The 23,931-nt window shown below is 50.9% G+C and overlaps 1 protein-coding gene across 2 annotated transcripts in view; it reads left to right on the top strand.

Annotated features, from left to right (window-relative positions):
• TMEM260 (transmembrane protein 260) overlaps positions 1 to 23,931 on the top strand; it is a 639,752-nt gene that overhangs the window by 425,966 nt on the left and 189,855 nt on the right. For both annotated transcript variants that reach the window (XM_078660364.1, XM_078660365.1), the window contains exons 12-13: positions 13,523 to 13,671; positions 15,061 to 15,237. In XM_078660364.1, the coding sequence (XP_078516490.1) occupies positions 13,523 to 13,671; positions 15,061 to 15,237 (326 nt within the window). The remainder of the gene's footprint in view (positions 1 to 13,522; positions 13,672 to 15,060; positions 15,238 to 23,931) is intronic.

Genomic DNA, 23,931 nt, shown 5'->3' on the forward strand with positions numbered 1-23,931 from the left:
TCATGAGGAATCCTTCCTGGGGTACCTGGTTGCACTACACAGGGAGGGCCGATCAGTGGCAACGGCCGGTAGGCATAGGGCGGCCATTTCCTTCATGGCCCAGGTACACGGCATAAAAGACCCTACAGGTTCTTTTTTGGTGAAGAAGGCCCTTCGCGGCTGGCAGCGCCTTGAGGGTTGCAAGAAAGATACGAGGCACCCGATTGGCTTAGACAGACTGTCTCTGCTTTTAGCAAAGCTGGATGAGACATGTTCCTCCCGTTACGAAGCAGTTCTGTTCCGGGCAGCGTTCACATTGGCATTTCATGGGGCCATGAGGGTGAGCGAACTTGTCGCAAAGAACAAGAGAGATATGGAGGGAGGTTTGTGCAGGGATCACATCCAGATAAGGGGTGATTCAATGGTAATCATGATAGCCAGGTCCAAGACTGACCAGGGGGCTATGGGAGATAGTGTTGTCGTGCAGCGCAGCCGTGGGTCCCCCGTCTGCCCGTTGAAGTGTGTGGAGGACTATTTGGCGCTAAGACCGGCCGCTTGGGGGGGGAGCTTGCTCCGACACTAGGATGGCACCCCACTGACGAGATTTCAGTTTCAGAGGGTGCTAGCACTGGCAATCGCTGACGCGGGCATGGACCCGTGCGATTTTGGGACCCACTCCTTCAGGATAGGGGCTGCTACTGAGGCTACAGCCAGGGGTCAGAGTGCTGAGGAAGTGAAACAATTGGGCCGTTGGTCCTCGAATTGCTTCAAAAGGTATGTGCGTTTGCACATGTTGTAAGTGATCAATTGACATGCACTCACGTTTTCTGTCTTTTGTTTACTTTGCAGTTTCGCGAGCCTGCCATGCAGGGCGGAATTGGAGGTCGACCCTGCATCAAGAGACCAGCGGTCAGAGATCACCGACTGGAGAGAGGATGGTATGGGTCGTGGGCCACTCATACATGAGGCGCGCCGGTGACGTATTCAAGGAAGGTGACGCGATTCACGCACCTGGGGAATACGGGTTCAGAGTGGCTTTCCATGGGAAAGGTGGGCTCGTTTTGGACAAATTTGAGTCCTTTTTCGAGGGACTTTTAGGGCGGCATAGGTCACCGCCATCTGTAGTCATAGTACACCTGGGAGGCAACGACTTGGTGACACTGGGTAGACGTGTGTTACTTGAACGAGTCTTGTCGGCTGTTAGCTGGTTGGCTAAAAGAGTCCCGGGGTGCACGATTGCCTGGTCCCACATGATCCCTAGAAGGAGGTGGCAGGGGGGCCTTTCGGTGTCAGCTCTGAACCATTCAGTTAAACGGGTCAATAATAAGATTGGTAGATTGTTCCGTTCTGCACAGTTGCATGTCATTCCTCATGGGTGTATCCGGGGTGACCATATGTATCTGAACGATGGGGTTCACCTGTCCAGGGAGGGGAATGATTTACTCATAGGAGACTTTGTTGCATGGCTAAGAGGTTTGAGGAAGCATGACCTATAGGAGGAGTTGGGGGGACCGGATAGTCGGTCAACTATCCGGTCTGTGGCGGTAAGGTCATGATCGGTGAGCAGATTTCAAGGTCCCTAGAGTGGGGCGCCACCCACAATGGATGGGAGCGCCCGGGGGAAGACGGCCATTGGCCCCTTCCACGGGGAGGCGGCACCCACTAAGGATGGGGCGCCTAGGGGGAGATGGCCATGGGCCCCTCCCAGGGGGGGAGGCGGTTATATGCCCCTCCTTACTAATTTCCCGGGGCCGGATATCCGCGACGGCGGATAGAGAGTGTGGGGTTGGGGGGGAGAGTCCACGCTGTCCTTCCTACAGAGACCTCATACGGGAACTCGGACGACCCTTAAGATGGCGTCGAGTAGAAAGGGGGCCCCCACCACGACAAGGGAAGTTACAGTTGGCAATGAGGGTAGAGCCCTCTGCGCATGCGCCGCACACACAGTGAGGGCGGGAGTTTGGTAGTAGGGATCTGACACCGGTTAAGACCTTGCCGTTGGCCTTAATGCTAGGATGTACAATTTGAATTAGAGTGTTTTCAGGATGTAGCCAAACGTACATGACTGCATCGAAATGTAATAAATGACAAAATTGTACATAATGCATAATGATGAAACTTTTATTTAATGTTTTAAATTTTGTTTCATATTTTAATAAATACGGCCGGGAGGGTGACTCCCTCCCGTCTTCCAAAAGTTCAACTATTGTCCGACTTCCCATCCTTGGGGATATGTGTTGGGAGGGGGTGGCGGGCATCCCGGCCATATGGAAAGGGGCGACCGCTCAGTCCCCCCGAACGTATGGATGGGTGCCCGAACCTCCCGGGAAGCCATTTTGGGCGGGGTGGGCGTAGCCCGGCTGGTATGCCCAAAGCGGCGTAGCCGGGGCGCGCCTTTCCCCGCCCGAGAGGGGTTGTCCTAGACACCTCGATGGAAGACCACGCCCTGTAGGCGTATCGGGGACGGGTACACGCCCTCCCGCAGAAGGATAAAGGAGCGGGAATCCAGAAGATCGTCCTCTTGTTCCTCGGATCGGAAGGCTGCACCCACTCGTTGCTCGTGAGCCCTCGACGGAACAAGCAGCAATTTTGACCCACCCACCAGCCCCTGATAGCAAATGTTTGGAGGAAAATAAAGTTTTTCTGAGTGATGAAAGTATAGGCCTTTTTTCCTTGGTACAGTGAATAAAGGAACTTTGAGAATAAAGAATGGTTTGCATTGGAGAAATGTCTTCTTGCAGGAAAGATCAGTGATAACAGTAAGATGATGTGAAATTTTTCTTTTCTAGTAGGTAAACAACTGTCGTATTTATTTGTCGGGCGGTAAGGTCATGATCGGTGAGCAGATTTCAAGGTCCCTAGAGTGGGGCGCCACCCACAATGGATGGGAGCGCCCGGGGGAAGACGGCCATTGGCCCCTTCCACGGGGAGGCGGCCCACTAAGGATGGGGCGCCTAGGGGGAGATGGCCATGGGCCCCTCCCGGGTGGGGAGGCGGTTATATGCCCCTCCTTACTAATTTCCCGGGGGCCGGATATCCGCGACGGCGGATAGAGAGTGTGGGGTTGGGGGGGAGAGTCCACGCTGTCCTTCCTACAGAGACCTCATACGGGAACTCGGACGACCCTTAAGATGGCGTCGAGTAGAAAGGGGGCCCCCACCACGACAAGGGAAGTTACAGTTGGCAATGAGGGTAGAGCCCTCTGCGCATGCGCCGCTCACACAGTGAGGGCGGGAGTTTGGTAGTAGGGATCTGACACCGGTTAAGACCTTGCCGTTGGCCTTAATGCTAGGATGTACAATTTGAATTAGAGTGTTTTCAGGATGTTAGCCAAACGTACATGACTGCATCGAAATGTAATAAATGACAAAATTGTACATAATGCATAATGATGAAACTTTTATTTAATGTTTTAAATTTTGTTTCATATTTTAATAAATACGGCCGGGAGGGTGACTCCCTCCCGTCTTCCAAAAGTTCAACTATTGTCCGACTTCCCATCCTTGGGGATATGTGTTGGGAGGGGGTGGCGGGCATCCCGGCCATATTCGAAGTACTTCTGGATAGAAGCAATTGTCATTTTATAGCAGACACTTCTTTAATTGTAGAGAAGGTGTGGCTTAGGTTGAGGCATGGTTGCATCATGGCTTATATCACTTTTTAATTACACCTCTTCTGTCTAGTTGTCCGGAATGAACTGATGTCCTGTTTGAGTATAGCATACAGTTTAACTGTAAAGAAGAAAACTGTATTATTTCCTTTGGAATAAACGTGGGCGCTGCAAACTGAAAATCTGCACTTGTCAAAAATCTGTGGAATGGTGCTTAATGGGTGAAAATCCACAACAGGCCGCTTACTAAAATGTGTCTCTTGTAATTAAGAGCCTGCTTAGTCTTGAACACCACCAGGTGGAGACCTACCTCACACCAACACCAGCCTAGTGTGCAATACACCCAGTCAGTCACGTAAAGGCGCTTGACGACGATAGATAAATAATAGACTCTGCATCACGAGACTAAAGAAATTAAATATGTCACCTCTTATCTTTTTTATACTAAATTGAAGTGCCCCCATCTGCAATCTTAGAGACTGTAAAGATAATAAAGCAGATTTTTTTCGAAAATTTCTTTATTTGCAATCTAAGTCACTTCACAGTTTACAGGCAGTCGTATTATACAGCTCCTCATCGTGACATGTATCTCAAAATGCATTGCAATATTAACATTTTCGATTTCTATAGGTAGTAACATCCCTTACCTCCCAACACCCTCCCTCTTCCCATCCTGCCCAGCACCTACTCAATCCGTATGCCAGCATTACAATGATGTGGTTTTACTGTTCATGTTACAGTCGGTATCTGACGGGGTTACCTGACTCCGCAATTACATCAAATATATTCAACATTTGATATCCTGTGGTCCTGCATCTTGGTTCGTGGGTATGTCCAGACATGTTCACGTGTCCCTCCCGTACTGCACGATAGGCTCGTACTAGTCCTCTTGTTCCAGTACGCCTTGTTCTAACGCTATAATTAAGGCATTCCATTCCATTGAAATGGGATGCTTCCTTAGGCCTCTTCCCTACTCAGTTCCTGCCCTTCAGCTTTTCCCCATCTGATCACCTCCCCGCTCCAGGTCTCTACCTCCGGCGGCCTGGCCGATTTCCACCTCATCGCCACTGACCTCTTCGCTAGCAGTAGTGCCAAGTCTATAAATCTGGATGTCACACTTCGTTTTCTTTTTCGTTTCGTTTCGTTTTCGTTTTCTTTGTGTCCTAACCCCAGCATGCAATAAGCAGCGGACGCGTAAGGTCTACCTGGTGCTAAGTCACTCAGAATGTGGTGTATCGTACTCCAATAGCGCCCCAGCTTAGGACACCCCCAAAACATGTGCATCATACCTGCATCTTCCAGTTGGCATCTTGGACAATTGTCAGCCACTGCCGGGAACATTGTGTGCAACTTGTGAGGGGTCAAATATGCCCTATGCATGATCATCAACTGTATAAATTTAAACCTAGGGTTTTGGGACACTTTTCTTGGTAATCTCAGCACCTTCTCCCATTCCCTGTCATTCAACTCCTGTCCCAGATCCGCCTCCCAACGCAACTTCAGAGGCTGTAGGGGGTCAGCTCTGCCCTCCCGTATTCCGGCAGTCAGCCACTTAGTCAGATGACTACCCTGTCCCATGAGATATTGCATAGTGATCAATGTATTGGTGGCAGGCTCCGCTCCACCCTCCAGCCAGTGGGCGCTTATATAGTGAGTCAGTTGTGCATGTTGTAGAAAGAGCGCCCTCGGTGTTTGATGGAGCCTGGTGAATTCCTCGTAGGGCAGTAGTCTGGTATCTGAGAAAAAATCCCCAATTTGTGTTATTCCCGCTCCCTGCCATGCCTGTAGTCTCCGTTCCGTCATCGGGCCTGTCCCCAGTGGGATGCCCAATAGCGGTATCGAAGGTGAATAGTTCGAACGCCTATTGGTGTATCTAATCGCCCTCTTCCAGTATGTAAGGGCCAATTTGAGGAGGGGTGGAGTCGTTGGCGGCGGTTTGGCCCCTGGTAGCAACAAGTGGTGTATAATCCCCCGATTCCTATCACCCTCCGTCATGTTCAGTTCATGTAAATTGCGACCTGCTAGCCAATAAGCCAGCCATTGCAGGTGGCACGCACAGCTATAAGCGAACAAGTCAGGCACCCCCAGGCCGCCCTTATCAGTGGGTAGTTGCAGTTTGGCCATGCTTATACGTCGTCTGCCCTTTCCCCATATTAGGTCGAGTAGTAGAGTATTAATTTTCTTAAAAAAGGGCATAGGGATATAGAGTGGTAAATTCGTAAAGAAGTACAACAAACGCGGCAATACCACCATTTTTGAAATGGCCACCCTTCCTGCCACCGACAGTGGCAGGGTATTCCAGAATTGCACCTGCGTAGTCAGGTTGGTCAGGGCTCGGCCCAGATTACCATCCAGTAAGTCCTGCGGTTGTCGGTATATCTGGATACCCAGGTACTTAAATGTCACGGGTGCCACCTGAAAACAGTGCGGCGGAAACTGAATTCACGTTCCCGCTACCGGGCCCCGGAAACCAAACCCATACGACTTTGTCTCGTTAATGGCGAGTCCCGATAACTCACGGAAGACCTCGAAGATTCGCGGTAGTGGTGTCTCTGGGTTATTCACGTCTCGTAGGAACAGCAGTATGTCGTCGGCGTACGCCGATATGACATGATAAGTGGTAAGCCTACGTATCCCCACTGCAGCCGCCGCTGATCGCACTTTCAGCATTAAGGGTTCCAGGGCGAGTATAAATAACAAGGGCGAGAGTGGGCAGCCCTGCCGCGTGCCTCTCGCCACCTCGATCCGATCAGAGATACATCTGTTGGTTCGTACCCGTGCCGTGGGTTTCCGGTATAACAGGGATACCCAGGCTATAAATCCGGCCGGTAACCCGAATTTGGTCATGACCGCAAACATGTAGTCCCACCTGAGGGTGTCAAATGCCTGTCGTAGGTCGAGTGAGATACAACCCTCTGTGTCGCTCCCCCCCATATCCGGAGACATTAGTTGGCTGAGTCTACGTAAATTTAGCGCCGTACTCCTACCCGGTACAAACCCACATTGATCGGGGTGTATCATGTCCGGGATATGTTGGGAGAGGCGCACCGCCAGTATCTTGCTGAGAATTTTGGAGTCTGTATTCAGAAGGGACAGCGGTCTGTAGTTGTCTAGACGCAGGGCGTCCCTCCCTGGTTTCAAAAGGGAAACAATCAGAGCCTGTAATGTCGTGTCAGGCAGGCCGTCTCCCCTCAATGCCTCGCTGTACAGCTCCCGAAGGCGGGGGGCCAGTATGTCTATGTATGTTAAGTAAAACTCCGCCGGGAGCCCGTCTGTCCCGGGTGCCTTGTTTTTAGGTAGAGCCCGAATGGCCATCCTAATTTCCGCAATCGTTATGGGTTTCGCCAGGTCCGCACTGTGTGTTGCACTCAGTTGAGGAACACGTATGTCAGAGAAAAAGTCCTCTAATGCCGGTTCCGAGAGCGGAGCGTGTGGACCGTATAGAGTAGCATAGTAATGCCGGAATGTCATGTTAAGCTCCCGTTGTCCCTGGATCAAGTCCCCAGAGGAGCCCTGTATCTCCATGATAGGGGTGGTGGCCGGCGCGTCCCTAGTCATACGCGCCAGAAGCGCACCCGCCCTGTCCGCCTGCGTGTGCTGCCGTACGGTGTATTCCCTATGGTCTAGGACCCTTAGGTCCTCCAGGAGTTCCGCATATCATATATTGGCTGCCTGTAATTGCGTGAGGGCTCCGCCTGTGCCTGCAGCTTCAGTTTCCAGAGCCGCTAGACTGTCCTCTACTTCTCGCAACTCCACCAGTATCTGGTGTTTGACGCCCACTTTGGCGCCCATGGCCACTCCACGAATGGTAGCCTTGTAGGCGTCCCATTCTACCTGTCTGGAGCTCGCCGTGCCCGCGTTCTCGGTGAAGTAGTGTGCGGTAGCGTCCGACAGTATGGACTTAAAAACCGGGTCTTCCATCAGGCTTGGGGTCAGGCGCCAAGTCGGTATAGGGGTGGGTAATCTTCCCCCATTGCAGAGACAATTCCACCGGATTGTGATCCGATAGCGTCTTTCCCATGTGTCCCACTTTCACAATGGACGGCGTGAGTGTCTTGGAGCAAAAGATGCCATCTATCCTGGTGTGGAGTTTGTGTGGAGGGGAGTAGAACGTGTATTCCCTATGGGATGCATGGAGCGCCCGCCATGTGTCAACTAAGTCCCAACCCTCAGCCCAGTGTGCCAGTGCTTCCGCCTGTCTCCGACTCTCTGTCGCGTGTAAAGGGGGGTGTGATCTGTCTAGCGCGAGATCTAGTACCGCGTTACAGTCTCCACCTATAATCCAATCATACTCCACCCAATCCGCTAGCGCCCTACCTAGTCCCGCACAAAACTGCGCCTGCTCCACATTCGGGGCATATAAACAACCAAGCACTACACATACACCATTCAGCAGTCCCTTGGCAAGCACATAACGGCCTTCCCTGTCTACTTTAGATTCGACGAGCTTAAACGGAACCAAATTACTAATCCAAATAGCCGCCCCCCGGGAGAATGCAGAGTATGTAGTGGCGTATAACTGGCCCTTCCATTTTCGTAACATCTTGGCACCCTCAGAGTCATTCAAGTGTGTCTCCTGGAGGTAAGCTATGTGTACCCGCCTCCTATGCAGTTGAGCTAAAACCCTGTGTCGCTTGTGTACCGAGCCCAATCCCCGTACATTCCAAGTGCAGACCACGTAATCATTAGAGGACGTCATTACCCCGGACACCTCTGATATAGTCCATAACCTTCGACCTCAGCAATATCGACCACAAAATGGAAAATTTCAGTGCTACAGATGCAAACATGGCCCCAACTCGTAGGTCCCCCTCTACAACCATAGAGGACCAAACCATAACACCCAACATGGGTATGAGAATACTATAACCGTGTCTAGGCTTGGGGGTGTGAGCCCAGTCAAACTTTCACAACAGTTCGCTTCCAAAAGTCTCGTAACCATTGTCCCCTATGGACAGAAGTATTCCAAGTTCTCGACCCCCTCCCTCAAACAGAGCAGAACATCCGCTACCTTACCAGACTGTCGCCACAGTGATTAAGATCACATGTCCGCCGCCATCTGTGCTGTAATTCGGGGAAATAACTGTATGCTGCCTTCCGTGTCCGTGGCCGCTGTATGGGAACTTGTCTGGCTCGCTGGTGTTGACCCAATGTTCGCATCATGTTCCGCCAGTGCGTTGGTGGTTAGTCGCGCTATTGCCGCCGAGCCGTCATCTTCCTCCCGGTCTTGTTGGTCAGTGTGAGACCCCACCGCGTCCTGATGTCCAGGGTGGTCCTGAGATTCCGTCCGGCCGCCCGACCCCTGTGTCTCCGGTACCTCCCGTACTTCGTGTGCGGACCGCAGCGGGGCGAGTGTAACTTCCAGCCACTCCGTGGCTTCCTCCGGATTGTCAAAGAAGTAAGTTTTGTGATCGTGAATGACCCTAAGGCGCGCTGGGTAAAACAAAGCATATTTCACGTTGCGTTCCCTGAGCTCTCTTTTCACACCCCAGAAGGACGCCCTGGCCCTCTGCACCGCTTGCGTAAAGTCTGGGTAAATGGATACCAAGTGGTTCTCATATTTTATGGGGCCTTTCTCCCTTGCGGCCTTCAGGACAGCGTCTCTGTCCTTGAAGTGCAGTAGACGTGCTATCAAGGGGCGAGGTGGAGCTCCCGGTTTCGGTGGCCTAGGATGGACCCTGTGTGCTCTCTCCACGCTGTACATCTGGGTTAGGTCTGCCGGGTCTGTCACAGTCTTCAGCCATTCCTCCACAAATCGGGTCGGATTAGTCCCCTCGCTGCGTTCCGGCACGCCCAAGATGCGTACATTGTTGCGCCTCGAGCGCCCTTCCGCATCGTCGACCCTGTCTCTCAGGTGTTGCATTTGCTTCTCCAGGCGTTCAAGTCTCGTGGAGTGTTCCGTTTGTTGGGGTATCAAATCGGCGGTTGCAAGTTTCTGCTCCGACACTCTTTCCGCCAGCTTCTTATGGTCATCTTTGAGGAGTGATAGGCCCGTGGACATTGTATCCATCCGAATTTCAAGTGCCTCTCTGGACGCCCTTATCTCCGATAGTATGAGGTCCAGTTCATCCTCTTGAGTGGTGGTTCCCGTGGGCGGAATCACGTCCTCGGTGGAAGAAGCCAAGGGGTCGTCCGAGCCAGAGGCATGCGCGCCACCATGGGGGAGTCTGTTCCTGCCCATCTCGCACCTCCACAGCGCCCCCCTGAGTAATACGCGGGTGTCCTGGTCACTGTCCTCCGTCGCCTCCGGTCGCTCACCTCCAGATCAGGCCAGATATGAGTGGTGTCGTGCAACTGCGCACCCTGCGATTGGACTGGTACTTCAGTAGTCTGCACGGTTAGGGATTCTAGACACTGCCACAGTCAGGACTGGTTTCTCGTCTCCTCCCCCGTGCAAATCAGAGTGTTGGCACGTTCTCGTGAACCCAAAACCGTGGGTTGGCCTGCAATGGTCATCCGGTGTGATGGGTGAGCGACACAGCGCACACGGCTGCAAGCCCCCTGCAGCCTCAGGTCGTGGCGCACCTCTTCCCACGTCTCTGTGGGACCGCAGTAGCGCTCAGCGTCCCTCGGGGGGGGGGCGCCGCTGTGTAAGGCCGCTCGGCGCCTCCTCCTCAAGTCTTTGCTCGCAAACCCAGCACCTCGGTTAATGCCCCCAAGCTTTCATCGTTACAGCACGAGCCCTTTCAGTGCCAGAGTCTCCGCCTGCTGCTCAATCCTGGGGGGGTCTCGAGGCTCACCTTCAAATGTCAGGTTCTGGCCACAGCGAGTCGGCAAGCCTCCTCCGCAAATCCGGGTCCCGCCTCTGTCAGGCCGCCGACCTTCGGGATGTGTCCCAGGGTAGTGCACAACTCTGTGCCTCGAGCGTCTCAGACCGCACCGTGTCCCTGGTCCCAGGCGCCAGATATCCCGGGGCTTCGGTGGTTCCCAGCGAGCTCCGACGTTCTGATCTCGCCCCGCAGTTGCAGTCGCTGTAGGGGGGCCAGCGGCGCTGCTCCGGCGGCTCCAGATCACCCAGGGCCGCTCCGCCGCGCACAATGGCCTCCACTGATCCGGGCGCGGGTCACTTCCGGGCCGCCCGGCAGCTCACTGTGGGCCGCGGTCGCCTCGCTGGTAGCAGGCCCTCCTTCCTGTGTGTGTGGCGTCTCCGTTTGGCGCTGCGTAGCAGGGTTCCCGGTGCCGCCAGCCAGGCATTGGCCGTGCGGAGCAGTCCACGATACTTTGCAGGCGAGGGAGTAGGGGTCAAATCCCTCGGTACAGGATATTTTACAGGATTTTAGGGGAAAGGAGGACGGAGCGGTTCTAGCTCACGTCCACCATGTTCGGCTGTTGGCCACGCCCCCATAATAAAGCAGATAATGATGCTTTTAACTTTTGATTAGTATGGAGTACACTCATTTTGTCTCATTTTAACTTGTAACTATAACAAAAAGGTGCAAATGATTGTAAAGATGTTTAGTAATCAAACAAGAAATGTTACCTTTGGCTCTGTAAGGACTAGTCTTTTGTAGTTGATGGGTATTGCTAAACTGTTTTCTGCATGCTGTCCGAGTCTTCATCTGGAGATGTGTGATAATTTGTGCACAATCCAACCTTGAAATATTTAACAGATAGTTCAACCGTGTATGCAGGGTTAGAGGATGGGATCAGGTTCCTAGAGATCCAATTAATTAAACAGGTTATTGAATTTTCCATGACACTACAGCTACCAGAAGGAATTGTCCCTGAGGCATCAAAGTGGATTATGAGATTTCGGTTCTAAAGCCTGTATGATCTGAACTTCGTCAAGAGTCTTCGACCTACTCCTCCTCAAATATCCACAGCTCCTACTCACATATTAACTATATAGTTACTACCAAGAGATTCATTGCTATTTCCTTTACAGCAGTTATAGGGAGTATGATTTCTGATTTTGCTCCTGTTTACCAGTAGATTAATCTACCCTGGGCCCCAATCTGGTGGATATGCAAAGATTATATGCTTGAAAATTCTGTATGTAAGAATGTCATAGCTGATCAAATTGCACACTACTTTTCTACACCTCTTATGTCGCAGGTCTCAAAAGCAAACCTACGGAATGAACTTGAGGGGACAGTGAAAAGGAAAGAGCGCAGTCCAATAGAAATCGTGAGGTCATATAACAGGGAAGATCAATTTATAGGCAAATTTGACTGAGGTTAATTCCCAACATAATGTTAATGGCTCATTTTAAACATGCACAATGGATCATATTTCAACATCTAAGAGTGCAACTGATTTTATCAGCAAAATATTAACTCTAACAATATGCTAGCATACAAGTAAATCTGCAAATACCTATATTACAGGAATATAAAATTAATCTGGAGTTGTAGGTTAGGAAGAAGATGGAAAATGATGGTAATCTCACAAGCTGTACCATAAATTATAGAGAGGTGGATACAGATTTAATTCGGGTAAGTAATGGATTACTTTTGCAGTTCTGTTAACTTCCTAACAGTGTCTGAAACCCTGTGGATAAATTTACGCCTCTTGAAGGACAGTGGAGCACTCTGGACTGCTGCTCTCTGATTAGGATTTTTTTTCAATTGTCCCTGTGGGTGTTGCATTTCTCTGTCGCCCTTGAAAGAACAAAATGTGTTTCTGCTTCTTTATAGTGAGACCGAGTTTCTCTTCGCCTTAGCGCTTTTTTTCAGAGAGGTAATGTACATTTCTTTCAGCAGGGTAGCTGTTAAGAATATTAGAAACATTTTTCTTAAAAAAAATAATTTAGGGCCATATATATCAACAACCTGATTTGCGATTCTCAAATAGCGATTTTTTAGAAATCGCTATTTGAGAATCGCAAATATGTATGTACAAAATCACAATTTTTTTGCGATTTCTTAGTATTCCTTAATTGCGATTAGCAAATTGCGAATCGCAATTAAGGAATACTTTCCCATTCATTTCTATGGGCCAGGAGGCCCATAGGAATGAATGGGAAGTTATTCTCAATTTGCGATTTGCAATTTGAGAATCGCAAATTGAGAATAATTGCAAGGGTGCAGGGGTGTCCAAAGGACACCCTGTTGCACCCCTGAAATTAGCATGGGTGCACATGTGGCGCACGTACATGCCCTAAGTGCGTCACATGGCACTTTGAAAAACGCAAAAATGTGCATTTTTCAAGGAATTCGTAAATTACCACCAACTTGAAGTTGGTGGTAGTTTGCGATTCCTTAAGGACACTGCATTTTTTTGGGCTTCATACATTGCATTTAAGGAATCGCAAAATTTGCGATTCCTTAAATGCAATTGCAAAATAAGGAATCACAAATTTTGCGATTCCTTGTTTTGCACCAGATTTTTCTTAATACATTCCATTTGGCAAATTCGCATTCGCAAACGCTGAAATTCTGCGAATTTTGGCGTTTGCGATTGCGAATTTGCTTGATACATATGGCCCTTAGTATGTAACCTTTGGGTGGCAAGATTGAATTTTGCCACTATACTTTCTAATCTAATTTGATTGTGAGTTCTAATTGCCCCAAGTAAAGGCATCCATTTTTTTTATTCTTCTCATAAATTTGAGACACCTGGGGTTAAAGTGCTAGACCAAAAATGTCATAAAATATGGGTTTTAAGTGTGACAAAAATTGTAATAATTGACGTACCACTTAAATGATCTGCATTCATATAAATTGGGATTGTTTCTAAATACATTTTTGCTGCCTTTACCGTCTAGTTGTTTCCCCCTTCCCTTTCGAATATGTTTGTTAAATTTTAATTTTATTTAAAAAAAATTGTATGAAACCTGTGAAACTCATATTGCGAAGGTAACTGATAAACCATGTGCCTTTCATTGTGTGAATTTCTGTTAATCTTAATATTTAAAAAGGAAACTTCTGTCTTTGGTGGAGAGATTCACAGCATATTTCACTCGATGCCAAGTAATGCGTGTTTATTTTTCAGATGATGACTTATGACTGGTATTTGCCTAAAATGACTAAGCATCTTCCAGGCATCGTTTTTCCAGGGAACAAATGGAATCCTGTCGAAGGAGTGTTTCTTGATGGCAAGCGCACCTTTAATCTTGAGCGTTTTCTCAGAGTCAATAAACAGTAAGAATGTTTAACGCAATATTATTTCTTGCTACAGTCCTTAACACGCTCGCTCATGCCAAATCACGAATACATCTGCATTTTTTTTCTTTGTTACAAGTTTAATCAATTACATCGATTTAGCTATTTAAATGCAATCGATACAATCCATGCAATTGATACATCCAAGTTCTGTGTGTTTAAACATAAGGATATGATGAAAGTCTTATTGTGTTGTTGCTGGTTCTCCTGCAGGTAGAACACCGAGAAAGGTTTAGAAACCCAGCCAAATACACAAATGTCAGTGTGAATGCAATGTGGCTCCACTTGTGTTGGCAACTTCTAGGCCTACCTTGTGGCAAATTTGGTATGCTCTCCTGCCCAGGGTTGGGAGGTTTTCACCTTGGTGACGGGATTGTGATTGGCATGCCAGGTGTTTGAGATATTTCACTGTGTCCTGTTGGCCTTCGTCAGTTGCACAGACGTTGCTCAACTCACACAAGTCTTAGTCATATGCGGGTGGTAACTTGCTAGGTATTTAAACGTTCTTACATAAACAAGGGCTCGAGTCGGGGTACCATGCGGGTGGACGGCGTCCCCCTACTTATTTTACCGGAGGGGTCGCCGTCCCCCCTGCCAAACAGCTGGACTTCACTCTTTGGCCGCTCTGGAACAAGGAGCTCGGCACCTTTCGTGACGTCACTTCCGGTGTCAGCGTCCCTCCACTTCTTTTTTTATGACTTGTGCCCTGACATAAACAGTGAGGAAGGACAACTGGTATGGTGAAGTACCCACTGCACTTAAAAAAAGACTAATAATAACAGGTATTCTACAAAGGTTCTCAATGAAAGACCGTGAATAATCAGACAATATGATGAGCTGCTTAATCAGTTCCAGTTCGATTTTTCTCACATCCATAATTTTAAGTCACTGTCATAGTTCGTCATTTTCAAAGGACCACATTAACCATAATGCTTTGTTGTTCATGTTGTAAACCCATGTCCTTGCAATATCACTGGTTTTTCTGTTAATATAACCTTCGATTCATGTAAATAACTTTATACTTCCCTTTGTGCCTTTAAAGGGCACACCACTCCTATATATATTATATATATGTGTGTATATATATATACATATATAGATAGATATTTAGATATAGATATTCTTTACAAAATACAATTCATACATGAGACTCTCCCGATTCCGCATAAGACCTGTATAAAGTGAACCTCTAGGGTACTCTACATATTACAGGAGGGTGGATGACACCTATTCAAGTCTAAAATTAGTTTCTTAATCTAAATCATTGTCAAGTAATTTGATTCTCATCTGCAAGTATGTGACATAATTCAACTAATTCGTTTACAAATTTAAGAAGAACATATACCGATTATTTACTATTTTTCACAGGAAAGAAACATTTGTGTGCATAGGGCTGCACGAAGGGGACTCGACCTGGAAAACAAGCTATTCCCTTTGGCCATGGGGGTCTTGTGAAAAACTGGTTGCTAAAGACAAATCTTTCATCCCAGACGAGTGGATTAAGCTCACAAAAAACATATATAACTGGACTGAAGAATATGGACAGTAAGAACAATACATGGTGGTTTAGACCACAGTCTTACTTTTTTAATGTGATGTCTGCTGAATTACATTTTGATTTGTTTGCTTTGTATTGCCCTTAATATGTGGTTCAAAGGAATGTGTAACATCACCACACTTGCCTTCACCATGCATTCCTTTACCCTGCAGAAGCCTTTAACACACATGGTGCCACTGTGTAGTGATAGTTTTTACAGTTGGGATCATGTTTCCATAAGAAATTGATTTTTTGGTTTTCTGATAACTTTGGTGTAATTTGATGAATCTTCATGAAACTTTCCAAAACAACGGGTCATCCACCTGAGCTCCTTTTTTGAAAAGTTTTGTGTGATCCATTGAGTGGGGCTGAGAAAAAAGTGAACTCCCAAAACTTGTTGTCCCCATGCAGTTTTCCATCTAATATGGCTGATCAGAATTACATCAAATTTGTTATTAATTTAGAACAATCCGCAAAGCATGCTTTTGTGATTTGGTGTAATCAGTTGAGTAGTTTTTGAGAAATTAAGGTTCAAAATGTGTAGATATTTCAGGCCTCAGTAGGACCGCAGGACTTACTTGCTTCCTTTACTTACTTATGCCTACTACCCCTCCTGGGGTATAGGCCATCAACTAGAATTCTCCATCTGTCTCTGTCCTGGACTTTTCTTTCAATCTGACTCCACATGTAAACCATGTCCTTGCAGTCAGCCTCGAGGCCTCCGTGCCAGGTGTTTCTTGGCCTTCCTCTTTTCCTTTTCCCTTAAGGATTTCAGGTCAGGGCTTGCTTGGTGGTTTTTGATGCAGGCTTACAGAGGGTGTGACCTATCCAGCAACAGCGTCTTTCATGATTTCTTCATGAGTAGGGAGTTGGAAATTCTGCATCCATTGGTCGATGACTGTGTTTGGCCAGCGGATTTGGAGGATTCTCCTCAGATAGGTGTTGATGAAGGTCTGGACTTTGTTGGTGGTGGTCACTGTTGATCCTCAAGTTTCTACTCCATACAGAAGGACTGATTTTACAAAGGTGTTAAAATACATGATCTTGGTTTGCAGTGTTAGTTCCTTGGAGCGCCAGATCTTCTTTAGCTGAAGGAGGGCAGCCTTTCCTCGCCGATTCTTGCCTTGACGTTGGTATCTGTGCCGCCTTGCTTGTCTATGACACTGCCCAGGTAGGTGAAGACCTCAGCCTCTTACAGTGCATCGGCTGCATGAGTGGCTGCAGTTGTGCTGGCCTTGTACAAAAAATATATAGGGGGTATAATAGGGATAACCTAGCCCCCTTCCTTGACATAATGGTGGGGTACCCCATTGCCAATTTCTTTTCCCGGTCACAAGGCACCACACAAAAAACTGGACCAGTGAGGTACACCCTATTTATTTTAATCCCTCCTGGGTGGGTCAGTGCCCGTGGGGGGGTCGCTGCATTTTTGTTTTTAAATGTGGGGAGTGGGCACGTGTGAGCCCCTCTCCCTGAGGCAGCTATTGGTCCCGGGTCCCAATCCCTGGAGGCCTATACATATATTGTTTTAATATGATGACTGCTATCACCTAGGGCGGGAGCAGTCGGCCACGTCTCTACCCGCTAGAGGTCATGCATGGAACAGTGAAAGTGCACCCGCTAGTGGACCACATTCACTGTTTCCAGCTCCCACCGGCACCCATGATGGGTACTGGCTAGGGAGATGGTGGACCATGGGGGCTTCGGCCTCCCTTCCACGTCCCCGAACAAATGCAGGTGTTGTGGGTGCCCTGGGTGGGCGGGGGACACCCACAAAAAAGAGTGGCCGCAGGGCATTTTCCCTCCCTCTACAGCCACCAACAGCTGACAATGTTGTGGGTGCCCTGGGTGGATATATATCACAAGAAAGGACGGGGAGATTACCGGTCCAGTATACACTCTCCCAAATAAGCAAAGTAAAAAAATCAGTATACTGTTCCGAGGTGATTTAGCCTCAGAGAAATTAACCCTAGGTGAGTGCAGGTACCTTGAGAAGCATGTGCTTTTGAAAACAGTTGCCCTTACTTACTCGAAGGTGACATGCTTCATCATAGGGTGGTGCTCCTCACCAGGCATGCGCTGCAATACCTGGCTGGCCCCACAAGAGGGCTCTTTGTCGGATTTCTTTTCATAAATATGCCGGGGGGCGTGGCCAAGATGGCGGAGTGAGGAGTCGCATACTCCATGAGCTCCTCTGTTCTCAACTTCCCCGGGCCGCCTACCACCGCATCTCTCCCCCCCACAACGCTGTAAAGGGGGCAGGAGAAGCTAGAGACTTACCTCCGCAGCTCCGAGGGCCGGTTTCACACACTCCGGGCCGGGGGGTGCCAGAGAGGGAGCACGCCAGCGGCGGTGACGCGATCCGGGGCACCCGCTGGGGGGCCTCGGGATGCAGCACGGAAAGACGCGGTCCGCCACTGAGGCCCGCGGCGGCCGCCGCTGTCATCTGGGAGGCCATCCGCGGGAGCTATTAGCTTTACTTTGTTTTAAACCCCGCACTGTCACCTTGCAGCGCTTGATCGCGCTTTTTAACTCACTCTTTGCTTACCTGCCTCAGGGACCTTGCCCTCGTCCCTCCCTCCCGCGCAGCCGAGCTTGACGCTGCCGCGGCATCACATCCACTTGCCTGCCGCCTTCAGCGGACGCTCCCCAGGCCACGCCCACTTCTTGGCCACGCCCCTCGGGCCGTTACTTAGGAGCTGACTACGAGCTCATTCGTAATCAGGATCACTCCCTGCCATCCGCGGGAGCTATTAGCTTTACTTTGTTTTAAACCCCGCACTGTCACCTTGCAGCGCTTGATCGCGCTTTTTAACTCACTCTTTGCTTACCTGCCTCAGGGACCTTGCCCTCGTCCCTCCCTCCCGCGCAGCCGAGCTTGACGCTGCCGCGGCGTCACATCCACTTGCCTGCCGCCTTCAGCGGACGCTCCCCAGGCCACGCCCACTACTTGGCCACGCCCCTCGGGCCGTTACTTAGGAGCTGACGACGAGCTCATTCCTAATCAGGATCACTCCCTGCCATCCGCGGGAGCTATTAGCTTTACTTTGTTTTAAACCCCGCACTGTCACCTTGCAGCGCTTGATCGCGCTTTTTAACTCACTCTTTGCTTACCTGCCTCAGGGACCTTGCCCTCGTCCCTCCCTCCCGCGCAGCCGAGCTTGACGCTGCCGCGGCATCACATCCACTTGCCTGCCGCCTTCAGCGGACGCTCCCCAGGCCACGCCCACTTCTTGGCCACGCCCCTCGGGCCGTTACTTAGGAGCTGACTACGAGCTCATTCCTAATCAGGATCACTCCCTGCCATCCGCGGGAGCTATTAGCTTTACTTTGTTTTAAACCCCGCACTGTCACCTTGCAGCGCTTGATCGCGCTTTTTAACTCACTCTTTGCTTACCTGCCTCAGGGACCTTGCCCTCGTCCCTCCCTCCCGCGCAGCCGAGCTTGACGCTGCCGCGGCATCACATCCACTTGCCTGCCGCCTTCAGCGGACGCTCCCCAGGCCACGCCCACTTCTTGGCCACGCCCCTCGGGCCGTTACTTAGGAGCATACTACGAGCTCATTCCTAATCAGGATCACTCCCTGCCATCCGCGGGAGCTATTAGCTTTACTTTGTTTTAAACCCCGCACTGTCACCTTGCAGCGCTTGATCGCGCTTTTTAACTCACTCTTTGCTTACCTGCCTCAGGGACCTTGCCCTCGTCCCTCCCTCCCGCGCAGCCGAGCTTGACGCTGCCGCGGCATCACATCCACTTGCCTGCCGCCTTCAGCGGACGCTCCCCAGGCCACGCCCACTTCTTGGCCACGCCCCTCGGGCCGTTACTTAGGAGCTGACTACGAGCTCATTCCTAATCAGGATCACTCCCTGCCATCCGCGGGAGCTATTAGCTTTACTTTGTTTTAAACCCCGCACTGTCACCTTGCAGCGCTTGATCGCGCTTTTTAACTCACTCTTTGCTTACCTGCCTCAGGGACCTTGCCCTCGTCCCTCCCTCCCGCGCAGCCGAGCTTGACGCTGCCGCGGCATCATATCCACTTGCCTGCCGCCTTCAGCGGACGCTCCCCAGGCCACGCCCACTTCTTGGCCACGCCCCTCGGGCCGTTACTTAGGAGCTGACGACGAGCTCATTCCTAATCAGGATCACTCCCTGCCATCCGCGGGAGCTATTAGCTTTACTTTGTTTTAAACCCCGCACTGTCACCTTGCAGCGCTTGATCGCGCTTTTTAACTAACTCTTTGCTTACCTGCCTCAGGGACCTTGCCCTCGTCCCTCCCTCCCGCGCAGCCGAGCTTGACGCTGCCGCGGCATCACATCCACTTGCCTGCCGCCTTCAGCGGACGCTCCCCAGGCCACGCCCACTTCTTGGCCACGCCCCTCGGGCCGTTACTTAGGAGCTGACTACGAGCTCATTCCTAATCAGGATCACTCCCTGCCATCCGCGGGAGCTATTAGCTTTACTTTGTTTTAAACCCCGCACTGTCACCTTGCAGCGCTTGATCGCGCTTTTTAACTCACTCTTTGCTTACCTGCCTCAGGGACCTTGCCCTCGTCCCTCCCTCCCGCGCAGCCGAGCTTGACGCTGCCGCGGCATCACATCCACTTGCCTGCCGCCTTCAGCGGACGCTCCCCAGGCCACGCCCACTTCTTGGCCACGCCCCTCGGGCCGTTACTTAGGAGCTGACGACGAGCTCATTCCTAATCAGGATCACTCCCTGCCATCCGCGGGAGCTATTAGCTTTACTTTGTTTTAAACCCCGCACTGTCACCTTGCAGCGCTTGATCGCGCTTTTTAACTCACTCTTTGCTTACCTGCCTCAGGGACCTTGCCCTCGTCCCTCCCTCCCGCGCAGCCGAGCTTGACGCTGCCGCGGCATCACATCCACTTGCCTGCCGCCTTCAGCAGACGCTCCCCAGGCCACGCCCACTTCTTGGCCACGCCCCTCGGGCCGTTACTTAGGAGCTGACGACGAGCTCATTCCTAATCAGGATCACTCCCTGCCATCCGCGGGAGCTATTAGCTTTACTTTGTTTTAAACCCCGCACTGTCACCTTGCAGCGCTTGATCGCGCTTTTTAACTCACTCTTTGCTTACCTGCCTCAGGGACCTTGCCCTCGTCCCTCCCTCCCGCGCAGCCGAGCTTGACGCTGCCGCGGCATCACATCCACTTGCCTGCCGCCTTCAGCGGACGCTCCCCAGGCCACGCCCACTTCTTGGCCACGCCCCTCGGGCCGTTACTTAGGAGCTGACTACGAGCTCATTCCTAATCAGGATCACTCCCTGCCATCCGCGGGAGCTATTAGCTTTACTTTGTTTTAAACCCCGCACTGTCACCTTGCAGCGCTTGATCGCGCTTTTTAACTCACTCTTTGCTTACCTGCCTCAGGGACCTTGCCCTCGTCCCTCCCTTCCGCGCAGCCGAGCTTGACGCTGCCGCGGCATCACATCCACTTGCCTGCCGCCTTCAGCGGACGCTCCCCAGGCCACGCCCACTTCTTGGCCACGCCTCTTAGCTTCACTATTAATCATGTGCCTCCACCGTTCGCGCAGCGGACGGGCGCAGCGGGCGCGTCGTTTGCGCGCCGAAGGCGCGCCTAAGGCAAGCCCGTCTGCGCCCGTCCGCGACGGGCCGGGACCAGGGGCCATAGACTCTGCCCTTCCTCTGATGTACTCTTCTGCCCAACTCTCTTCTCTCTCTGCCTCTACCCCTCTCTCTCCCTCCATAGTCAAACATTTATCCTCGCACGGTATTTATGTTCCTCCCCTTACTGGTCTAGTATTGTCCACCCCCCCTCCCTTAACTTCCTCCACGCCTCCCCCCACTTGTGTCACCCCTGGTCTCCCCGCTGCCTCTGCTTTTCTTCTCAACACTCGTTCTGCCGTAAAAAACCAAACTGCTCTCTTCAACCTTTTGGACACTGCCTCCCCGGATTTCCTTTTCCTCACTGAGACCTGGTTCTCTTCGGACTCACTCCCTGACCTTCTGGCCATTCTCCCTGGCACCCATTATGCTCTCCGTGCTGACCGCCCTGATGGAAAAACTGGAGGTGGAGTGGCTATGATAGCCCGCCGCTCTTTGCAATTCCAGCTTCTGCCGCATCCCAGCATTTCTGGCATTGATTTCCTGGTAGCCCGTTCGCTTAACCTCCCGGTTCCCCTCACGGAGATCCTTCTGTACCGCCCCCCTCAAAACATGCCATCATTTGTGTCCACCCTGCAGGATCTCCTGGCCACTCTGGCTGTAAATAACTCCTCGTTACTCCTGCTCGGGGATTTCAATTTCTGGCCGGGTGACCCGAGGGAGGACTCCTCCTCTAAAGACTTCTCCGCCACCCTTCGTTGTCTTAATTTTCTGCCTCACGTCTCGGCTCCCACCCACACCCATGGTCACATACTGGACCAGATCTGGTCTTTACGTTGCAATCCCTCGGTCAATTCGATCTCTCCATGCGTTTGGTCAGATCATTTTTTGATCTCTTTTTCTATCTACCTAGGTCAATCCGAGAAAGCCCTCCTGCCCAAAAACATCTGGGCTCGGAGTTGGAACAAGACCGATCTTAATGATCTTTCCTCCTCTCTGTCTTCATCGGCTCCCACCCTGACCGACCTCTCTGTGGAGAATCAGGCGGAGACCATTAACATCTGGCTTTCCTCGGCCGGCGACCGGGCCGCTCCACTTAAAAAGATCAGATCAGCCCGCCCTCACGATGCTCACAAGTGGTTTTCCAGCGCCCTCAGATCCCTGAAATTAGAACTCAGGCGCTCTGAGCGTCGTTGGCGCCGTAACTATTGCCCCACCCTTCGCCTCAATTACAAGGCTCTCCTAAATAACTATAAACTGGCCATCTTAGCGGCCAAATCCAAATATTTCACGGAGCGCGTAGCCCTTTCGGCCAATAAATCTCGTGAGATTTTTTCTCTGGTGCGAAGTCTTGCCACCTCCGACCGTGCTAGCTTTTCCCCTGCTCCCTCTCAATCTTTCTGTCACTCACTGAATGATTATTTTATCAATAAAATAATCACCATTAAGGCTAACATTCCGATCGTGCCCCAACCTAACTTGCCGGATCATTCCCCCTCTTCTTCTTCTGTTTTGGATCATTTTACACCCATTTCACCTGAGCTCTTCCGCAACCTTCTTGTTAAAGTCAAGTCCGGCTCTCCGGCGGATTGTGCACCTGCACGGATCCTTAGAACCCTATACACTAGCTGTCCTACCCCTCCTTTAACTCTTCTCAACTCATGCTTGGCTCTGGGTTCTGTCCCTTCTTCCTTTAAAACTGCCATTGTGCTTCCTATCCTGAAGAAAGCTGGCCTGGACCCCTCCCTTCCATCGAACTTCAGGCCGATCTCCCTTCTTCCCTATCTTGGGAAGATTCTTGAGAGCTACGTGACATCTTGCCTCTCCAATTACATCGAGGAGAATAACATCCTGGCCTCTCACCAGGCTGGCTTTCGACCTGGCCACTCCACTGAGAGTGTGGTCCTCGCGGTTCTGGATGAACTGAAAGGGAAGGCCGACAATAATCTCCCCCAGGCCTTAGTCCTCTTGGATCTGTCCGCTGCGTTCGATACGGTCGACCATGCCATTCTTCTCGACCGTGTCAGCGCAGCGGGCATCCAGGGCACTGCCCTCTCCTGGATCGCGTCCTTTCTTCAGGGCAGATCACAGGCAGTTCACATCTCTGATTTCTCTGCACCCCCCCTCCCGGTCACTTGTGGGGTGCCCCAAGGCTCTTCTCTTTCCCCTCTTCTTTTTAATCTTTACATCCGCCCCCTCATTTCTTCTCTTCTCGAGCTGGGGGTCTCGGTGTACAACTACGCAGACGACCTCCAGCTCGTCTTTGATCTATCTTCTCCTACTCACTCTCTCCCCAAGCTCAGCTCTACTCTTGTCTTCATTTCCCAATGGATGAGCTTCAATCATTTGAAGCTCAACCCCGACAAGACAGAGCTTGTCCTCACCGGTGGTCCCTCTAACCCCTGGTCCTCTGCTCACTGGCCCCTTTCCTTCAGTCCTCCCCCCTCCCCAGTTTCTTCTGTCCGGACCTTGGGCATCAAGATCAGTAATGATCTTTCTATGCATGCCCACATCAGCTCCATTGTCTCCTCCTGCTTTCTTTCCCTCCGCCTCATTCGCAAAATTTCCCGGTTCTTTTCTGTTGACGCCCTCAAAGCCATCATTTCTGCCCTTATCACATCCCGCCTGGATTATGGAAATGGCCTGTACGTAGGCATTCCGGCTTACGAAACTCGCCGGCTCCAGGCCATCCAGAACCAGGCGGCCCGCCTTGTTTTCCGTCTTCCAAAGTTTTCCCACATCACTCCCGCCCTCAAATCCCTTCACTGGCTCCCCGTTCATTTCAGGTCCTATTTTAAACTTGCCTGTTTGGCTTTTCGGGCGCATGCCCGTTCTGCTCCTCTCTTTATCAATTCCTTAATCTCTTCTCACGTCCCCTGCCGTTCTCTTCGTTCGTCTTCTCAATCTCTTCTTCACGTTCCCCGCTTCCGCAAATCCCGCACCGGAGGCACCCGCTTCTCGGTGCGGGCCCCCCAGATCTGGAACACTCTCCCTCTCTCTATTCGTTCCATTCCTATCTTTTCACACTTTCGCAAAGCTCTCAAAACTTTCTTCTTTCTTCAGGCTTTCCCTGGCTAATCCCCCCGGACCCCTTGGCAGATACGGTTGTGTTCCTTAGCG

This window comes from Lissotriton helveticus, chromosome 9 (assembly GCF_964261635.1).
Source record: "Lissotriton helveticus chromosome 9, aLisHel1.1, whole genome shotgun sequence".
Classification (NCBI taxonomy): domain Eukaryota; kingdom Metazoa; phylum Chordata; class Amphibia; order Caudata; family Salamandridae; genus Lissotriton; species Lissotriton helveticus.